The 8,507-nt window shown below is 54.3% G+C and overlaps 1 protein-coding gene across 1 annotated transcript in view; it reads left to right on the top strand.

Annotated features, from left to right (window-relative positions):
- LOC110521158 (E3 SUMO-protein ligase PIAS1-like) overlaps positions 1 to 7,981 on the top strand; it is a 48,594-nt gene extending 40,613 nt beyond the window's left edge. Inside the window, exon 13 of the mRNA XM_036969029.1 lies at positions 5,961 to 7,981. Within this exon, the coding sequence (XP_036824924.1) occupies positions 5,961 to 6,263 (303 nt within the window). The 3' untranslated portion in view covers positions 6,264 to 7,981. The remainder of the gene's footprint in view (positions 1 to 5,960) is intronic.
- Positions 7,982 to 8,507: the final 526 nt, after the last annotated feature.

Here is an 8,507-nt window from a genome sequence, read left to right on the forward strand (position 1 = left end):
ATAGAACCGTCAGGTAACGACTTCACACGTTAGATCTGTCAGGTAACGACTTCACAAGATAGAACCGTCAGGGAATGACTTCACAGGAGACAACCAGACAACCGTCAGGTAATGACTTCACAAGATAGAACCGTCAGGTAACGACTTCACACGATAGAACCGTCAAGTAACGACTTCACACGATAGAACCGTCAGGTAACGACTTCACACGATAGAACTGTCAGGTAACGACTTCACAAGATAGAACCGTCAGGGAATGACTTCACAGGAGACAACCAGACAACCGTCAGGTAACGACTTCAAAAGATAGAACCGTCAGGTAACGACTTCACACGATAGAACCGTCAGGTAACGACTTCACACGATAGAACCGTCAGGTAACGACTTCACAGGATAGAACCGTCAGGTATTGACTTCACACGATAGAACCGTCAGGTAATGACTTCACACGATAGAACCGTCAGGTAACGACTTCACACGTTAGATCTGTCAGGTAACGACTTCACAAGATAGAACCGTCAGGGAATGACTTCACAGGAGACAACCAGACAACCGTCAGGTAATGACTTCACAAGATAGAACCGTCAGGTAACGACTTCACACGATAGAACCGTCAAGTAACGACTTCACACGATAGAACCGTCAGGTAACGACTTCACACGATAGAACCGTCAGGTAACGACTTCACACGATAGAACCGTCAGGTAACGACTTCACAATATAGAACCGTAGGGTAATGACTTCACAGGAGAGAACCAGACAACCGTCAGGTAATGACTTCACAGGATAGAACCGTCAGGTAATGACTTCACAGGATAGAACCGTCAGGTAATGACTTCACAAGATAGAACCGTCAGGTAACGACTTCACAGGATAGAACCAGACAACACACTGGGAGACAACCATCGTAGAACAGGATCATGTACTGCTTTTAGTCACTTCTACAGCTGGTCCTGGTGCGGCCAGTCTGCTTTCTTCTCTGGAGCGTTTTTAAATTTTTTTTATCATTGTGTTTCTGCTCGTTGCGGTGTGGCCCACGTTGCAGTCTGGCCACATTGCTTCTGCTCGTTGTGGTCTGGCCACATTGCTTGTGCTCGTTGTGGTCTGGCCCACGTTGCGTTTTGGCCACATTGCTTGTGCTCGTTGTGGTCTGGCCCACGTTGCGTTTTGGCCACATTGCTTCTGCTCGTTGTGGTCTGGCCCACGTTGCGGTCTGGCCCACGTTTCTTCTGCTCGTTGCGGTCTGGCCCACGTTGCGGTCTGGCCCACGTTGCTTCTGCTCGTTGTGGTCTGGCCCACGTTGCGGTCTGGCCCACGTTGCTTCTGCTCGTTGCGATCTGGCCCACGTTGCGGTCTGGCCCACGTTGCTTCTGCTTGTTATGGTTTGGCCACATTGCTTCTGCTCGTTGTGGTCTGGCCCACGTTGCGGTCTGGCCCACGTTTCTTCTGCTCGTTGCGGTCTGGCCCACGTTGCGGTCTGGCCCACGTTGCTTCTGCTCGTTGTGGTCTGGCCCACGTTGCGGTCTGGCCCACGTTGCTTCTGCTCGTTGTGGTCTGGCCCACGTTGCGGTCTGGCCCACGTTGCTTCTGCTCGTTACGGTTTGGCCACATTGCTTCTGCTCGTTGTGGTCTGGCCCACGTTGCGGTCTGGCCCACATTGCTTCTGCTCGTTGTGGTCTGGCCCACGTTGCTTCTGCTCGTTGTGGTCTGGCCCACGTTGCTTCTGCTCGTTGTGGTCTGGCCCACGTTGTGGTCTGGCCCACGTTGCTTCTGCTCGTTACGGTTTGGCCACATTGCTTTTGCTCGTTGTGGTCTGGCCCACGTTGCGGTCTGGCCCACGTTGCTTCTGCTCGTTGCGGTCTGCCCCACGTTGCTTCTGATCGTTGTGGTCCGGCCCACGTTTCTTCTGCTCGTTGCGGTCTGGCCCACGTTGCTTCTGCTCGTTGTGGTCTGGCCCACGTTGCGGTCTGGCCCACGTTGCTTCTGCTCATTGCGGTCTGGTCCACGTTTCGGTCTGGCCCACGTTGTTTCTGCTCATTGCGGTCTGGCCCACGTTGCGGTCTGGCCCACGTTGCGGTCTGGCCCACGTTGCTTCTGCTCATTGCGGTCTGGTCCACGTTGCGGTCTGGCCCACGTTGCGGTCTGGCCCACATTTCGGTCTGGCCCAAGTTGCTTCTGCTCGTTGCGGTCTGGCCCACGTTGCGGTCTGGCCCACGTTGCTTCTGCTCGTTGTGGTCTGGCCCACGTTGCGGTCTGGCCCACGTTTCTTCTGCTCGTTGCGGTCTGGCCCACGTTGCGGTCTGGCCCACGTTGCTTCTGCTCGTTGTGGTCTGGCCCACGTTGCGGTCTGGCCCACGTTGCTTCTGCTCGTTGTGGTCTGGCCCACGTTGCGGTCTGGCCCACGTTGCTTCTGTTCGTTACGGTTTGGCCACATTGCTTCTGCTCGTTGTGGTCTGGCCCACGTTGCGGTCTGGCCCACGTTGCTTCTGCTCGTTGTGGTCTGGCCCATGTTTCTTCTGCTCGTTGCGGTCTGGCCCACGTTGCTTCTGCTCGTTGCTGTCTGGCCCACGTTTCTTCTGCTCGTTGCGGTCTGGCCCACGTTGCTTCTGCTCGTTGTGGTCTGGCCCACGTTGCGGTCTGGCCCACGTTGCTTCTGCTCATTGCGTTGCTTCTGCTCACTGGCCCACGTTGCGGTCTGGCCCACGTTGCTTCTGCTCATTGCGGTCTGGTCCACGTTGCGGTCTGGCCCACGTTGCGGTCTGGCCCACATTTCGGTCTGGCCCAAGTTGCTTCTGCTCGTTGCGGTCTGGCCCACGTTGCGGTCTGGCCCACGTTGCTTCTGCTCGTTGTGGTCTGGCCCACGTTGCGGTCTGGCCCACGTTGCTTCTGCTCGTTGCGATCTGGCCCACGTTGCGGTCTGGCCCACGTTGCTTCTGCTTGTTATGGTTTGGCCACATTGCTTCTGCTCGTTGTGGTCTGGCCCACGTTGCGGTCTGGCCCACGTTTCTTCTGCTCGTTGCGGTCTGGCCCACGTTGCGGTCTGGCCCACGTTGCTTCTGCTCGTTGTGGTCTGGCCCACGTTGCGGTCTGGCCCACGTTGCTTCTGCTCGTTGTGGTCTGGCCCACGTTGCGGTCTGGCCCACGTTGCTTCTGCTCGTTACGGTTTGGCCACATTGCTTCTGCTCGTTGTGGTCTGGCCCACGTTGCGGTCTGGCCCACGTTGCTTCTGCTCGTTGTGGTCTGGCCCACGTTGCTTCTGCTCGTTGTGGTCTGGCCCACGTTGCTTCTGCTCGTTGTGGTCTGGCCCACGTTGTGGTCTGGCCCACGTTGCTTCTGCTCGTTACGGTTTGGCCACATTGCTTTTTGCTCGTTGTGGTCTGGCCCACGTTGCGGTCTGGCCCACGTTGCTTCTGCTCGTTGCGGTCTGCCCCACGTTGCTTCTGCTCGTTGTGGTCCGGCCCACGTTGCTTCTGCTCGTTGCGGTCTGGCCCACGTTGCTTTTGCTCTGTGTGGTCTGGCCCACGTTGCTTCTGCTCGTTGCGGTCTGGCCCACGTTGCTTCTGCTCGTTGCGGTCTGGCCCACGTTGCGGTCTGGCCACGTTGCTTCTGCTCGTTGTGGTCTGGCCCATGTTGCTTCTGCTCGTTGCGGTCTGGCCCACGTTGCTTCTGCTCGTTGCGGTCTGGCCCACGTTTCTTCTGCTCGTTGCGGTCTGGCCCACGTTGCTTCTGCTCGTTGTGGTCTGGCCCACGTTGCGGTCTGGCCCACGTTGCTTCTGCTCGTTGTGGTCTGGCCCACGTTGCGGTCTGGCCCACGTTGCTTCTGCTCATTGCGTTGCTTCTGCTCACTGGCCCACGTTGCGGTCTGGCCCACGTTGCTTCTGCTTATTGCGGTCTGGTCCACGTTGCGGTCTGGCCCACGTTGCGGTCTGGCCCACATTTCGGTCTGGCCCAAGTTGCTTCTGCTCGTTGCGGTCTGGCCCACGTTGCGGTCTGGCCCACGTTGCTTCTGCTCGTTGCGATCTGGCCCACGTTGCGGTCTGGCCCACGTTGCTTCTGCTTGTTATGGTTTGGCCACATTGCTTCTGCTCGTTGTGGTCTGGCCCACGTTGCGGTCTGGCCCACGTTTCTTCTGCTCGTTGCGGTCTGGCCCACGTTGCGGTCTGGCCCACGTTGCTTCTGCTCGTTACGGTTTGGCCACATTGCTTCTGCTCGTTGTGGTCTGGCCCACGTTGCGGTCTGGCCCACGTTGCTTCTGCTCGTTGTGGTCTGGCCCATGTTTCTTCTGCTCGTTGCGGTCTGGCCCACGTTGCTTCTGCTCGTTGTGGTCTGGCCCATGTTTCTTCTGCTCGTTGCGGTCTGGCCCACGTTGCTTCTGCTCGTTGCTGTCTGGCCCACGTTTCTTCTGCTCGTTGCGGTCTGGCCCACGTTGCTTCTGCTCGTTGTGGTCTGGCCCACGTTGCGGTCTGGCCCACGTTGCTTCTGCTCATTGCGTTGCTTCTGCTCACTGGCCCACGTTGCGGTCTGGCCCACGTTGCTTCTGCTCATTGCGGTCTGGTCCACGTTGCGGTCTGTCCCACGTTGCGGTCTGGCCCACATTTCGGTCTGGCCCAAGTTGCTTCTGCTCGTTGCGGTCTGGCCCACGTTGCGGTCTGGCCCACGTTGCTTCTGCTCGTTGTGGTCTGGCCCACGTTGCGGTCTGGCCCACGTTGCTTCTGCTCGTTGCGATCTGGCCCACGTTGCGGTCTGGCCCACGTTGCTTCTGCTTGTTATGGTTTGGCCACATTGCTTCTGCTCGTTGTGGTCTGGCCCACGTTGCGGTCTGGCCCACGTTGCGGTCTGGCCCACGTTTCTTCTGCTCGTTGCGGTCTGGCCCACGTTGCGGTCTGGCCCACGTTGCTTCTGCTCGTTGTGGTCTGGCCCACGTTGCGGTCTGGCCCACGTTGCTTCTGCTCGTTGTGGTCTGGCCCACGTTGCGGTCTGGCCCACGTTGCTTCTGCTCGTTACGGTTTGGCCACATTGCTTCTGCTCGTTGTGGTCTGGCCCACGTTGCGGTCTGGCCCACGTTGCTTCTGCTCGTTGTGGTCTGGCCCACGTTGCTTCTGCTCGTTGTGGTCTGGCCCACGTTGCTTCTGCTCGTTGTGGTCTGGCCCACGTTGTGGTCTGGCCCACGTTGCTTCTGCTCGTTACGGTTTGGCCACATTGCTTTTTGCTCGTTGTGGTCTGGCCCACGTTGCGGTCTGGCCCACGTTGCTTCTGCTCGTTGCGGTCTGCCCCACGTTGCTTCTGCTCGTTGTGGTCCGGCCCACGTTGCTTCTGCTCGTTGCGGTCTGGCCCACGTTGCTTTTGCTCTGTGTGGTCTGGCCCACGTTGCTTCTGCTCGTTGCGGTCTGGCCCACGTTGCTTCTGCTCGTTGCGGTCTGGCCCACGTTGCGGTCTGGCCACGTTGCTTCTGCTCGTTGTGGTCTGGCCCATGTTGCTTCTGCTCGTTGCGGTCTGGCCCACGTTGCTTCTGCTCGTTGCGGTCTGGCCCACGTTTCTTCTGCTCGTTGCGGTCTGGCCCACGTTGCTTCTGCTCGTTGTGGTCTGGCCCACGTTGCGGTCTGGCCCACGTTGCTTCTGCTCATTGCGGTCTGGTCCACGTTTCGGTCTGGCCCCGTTGTTTCTGCTCATTGCGGTCTGGCCCATGTTGCGGTCTGGCCCACGTTGCGGTCTGGCCCACATTTCGGTCTGGCCCACGTTGCTTCTGCTCATTGCGGTCTGGTCCACGTTGCGGTCTGGCCCACGTTGCGGTCTGGCCCACATTTCGGTCTGGCCCAAGTTGCTTCTGCTCGTTGCGGTCTGGCCCAAGTTGCTTCTGCTCGTTGCGGTCTGGCCACATTGCTGTAACTGTTGATGTAAAAAAAAGTCTTAATAAATAATTATGATTTATTTGACACTCCTCTCTCTCTCTCTCTCTATAGCATTACAACATGGTGATGGCCGCAGCTGCGGCGGCCTCAGCCTCCGATGACCACGACTTGCTCCTGAACCGCTTCCTGCCCTATAGCTCCTCCCAGATGTTCCTGGACCAATCAGGGACCCCCGGCGGTGTGAGCAGCGCCCTGGCAGCAGCCAACGGGGGCAGCAACAGCGGTAGCAGCTCCAGTCTGGTGTCGTCAAGTAGTTTGAGAGAGAGGGATCGGGATAGGGAAAGGGACAGCAGGTCGAACGCAGTGGCGACAGTCATATATGGCTCCGTACCAGACGTGATCTCACTAGACTGAAGGGATGGGGCATCTGTCCGTACAGAACCGGCGGGAAAAACAACTGGAGGGAGAAAATAGAAACCGGAGTTTTGTTTTGTAAATAGACAACTAAAAGGGAAAGAAACAGTGCTATGTACAGAGAGGAAAAAATATCTATTTTAAATGTTACCGTAAACAAAATCCTGATGATGATGAGTAACTTCAATTGATTTTTTTTTTTTTTTTTTTCTTCTTCTGTGGTTTTTTAAAAAACAGCCTCGTCACGTTTTCCCCGTTTTGATTATATGATATTATATATGACCTTTTTGTACTTCGTTTTCACTGTTTTTATTTCAATATTTACCCCCTGTCAACGGCATTATTTCTTGTCTCAAAACGCGTGTTTTTACTGCGCTTCGGCGCGAAAAGAGAATCTGTCCGTTTTTTTTTTTTTTCTGTTTTCGTCATCACTGTGGATTGTATTTTCTGTCAAAACATTCTGTGGTCAAATTCTATTGTATTTCTTTTATTATTTTCAAGGTATTATTTATGATGCTTTTAAGTTATGTTAGATCAATGTGTGCCGTTTTTTAAAAAGCATTGCTTCTTCTTTTCTCTCCCCCCCCACCACCTCCCTCTACATGTTATTGTTGTCGCTAGGATTACACAGGCTAGCCTGGATACCAAGTCTGTTTGTGCCATCATTCCACTCCTCGTCATGACCAAACAATAAGTGGTTGAGGAGTGGAATGATGGCACAAACTGACTGGCACCCAGGCTATGCACGGGCTGGTTATAGATCCACTACTGTGGTTGAGGAGTGGAATGATGGCACAAACTGACTGGCACCCAGGCTATACACGGGCTGGTTATAGATCCACTACTGTGGTTGAGGAGTGGAATGATGGCACAAACTGACTGGCACCCAGGCTATACACGGGCTGGTTATAGATCCACTACTGTGGTTGAGGAGTGGAATGATGGCACAAACTGACTGGCACCCAGGCTATACACGGGCTGGTTATAGATCCACTACTGTGGTTGAGGAGTGGAATGATGGCACAAACTGACTGGCACCCAGGCTATACACGGGCTGGTTATATACTACTGTGGGTTGTCTGGTTTGTGCTCCTCTCTCATCTCTATTTGGCTGAGGAAACCTTATTTTCCTGCCGAGTTCATCTTGTAGTTGTTTTCACGTAAGAAATACCATGCTGTATTGTCTGGTAAAAATAGTGTTGAAATAGCCGCCGTGCGTCCATTTTGGGGGATAAGGAAGACATAATATGATTTTAATTCAGTTTATTATTATATTAAATGGAAGCATTTTACCTTTTCATGCAAGGTGCATCTTCCATTCAACACTATTTTTACCAGACAATACAGCATGGTATTTCTTACGTGAAAACAACTACAAGATGAACTCGGCAGGAAAATAAGGTTTCCTCAGCCAAATAGAGATGAGAGAGGAGCACAAACCAGACAACCCACAGTAGTGGATCTATAACCAGCCCGTGTATAGCCTGGGTGCCAGTCAGTTTGTGCCATCATTCCACTTTCTCACTATTCACAAACAACCCACAGTAGTGGATCTATAACCAGCCCGTGTATAGCCTGGGTGCCAGTCAGTTTGTGCCATCATTCCACTTTCTCACTATTCACAAACGTTGTTTTTTTGTTGTTGTTGAATAAAACATACTTTTTTAAATGCTTTGGAGATGGGATCTGTAACACTCACTCCTTGAAGTGTCTCCCAACTCGCGATGCCCGATTTCAATTTATTTTTATATTTTTAAACGGGCTTTTCTGTAACACGACTGGGTACGAACCTTCAGGACGACGGGGTCACGACCCTTCAGGACGACGGGGTCACGTGTGTTTTGTGAGGCAGTGGTCCTGGGTTTGAGGCTCCATGTGAGCCCGAATCGGGAAGAAGTGGTACTCTCCTTTTACACATCTCTCCGTCTCAAAGCCTCTCGTGTTCGGTCACCACAGTGGATCTGTAATCGCCATGCCGTGCCCTTGTGGGTCTGATGAATTGTTGCTCAATGTGACTGTTGAATACCTGACGGCAGCATCGTACGCCTGATGGGGTCATCCTGATGGGGTCATCCTGATGGGGTCATCCTGAACCATACTGTGCTGGCTCTGATTTTTATATTTTCACATTGCCCGTTTAGCAACTATGCTGGATGTGGAACCAGGAGAACACAGTAGAGCTTGGCTCAGATTGACCCCGTGGAATGGACCATGGTGAGGTTGGTTTCTATTCCTGAAGTCACC

Source organism: Oncorhynchus mykiss, chromosome 30 (genome assembly GCF_013265735.2).
Source record: "Oncorhynchus mykiss isolate Arlee chromosome 30, USDA_OmykA_1.1, whole genome shotgun sequence".
Lineage (NCBI taxonomy): Eukaryota > Metazoa > Chordata > Actinopteri > Salmoniformes > Salmonidae > Oncorhynchus > Oncorhynchus mykiss.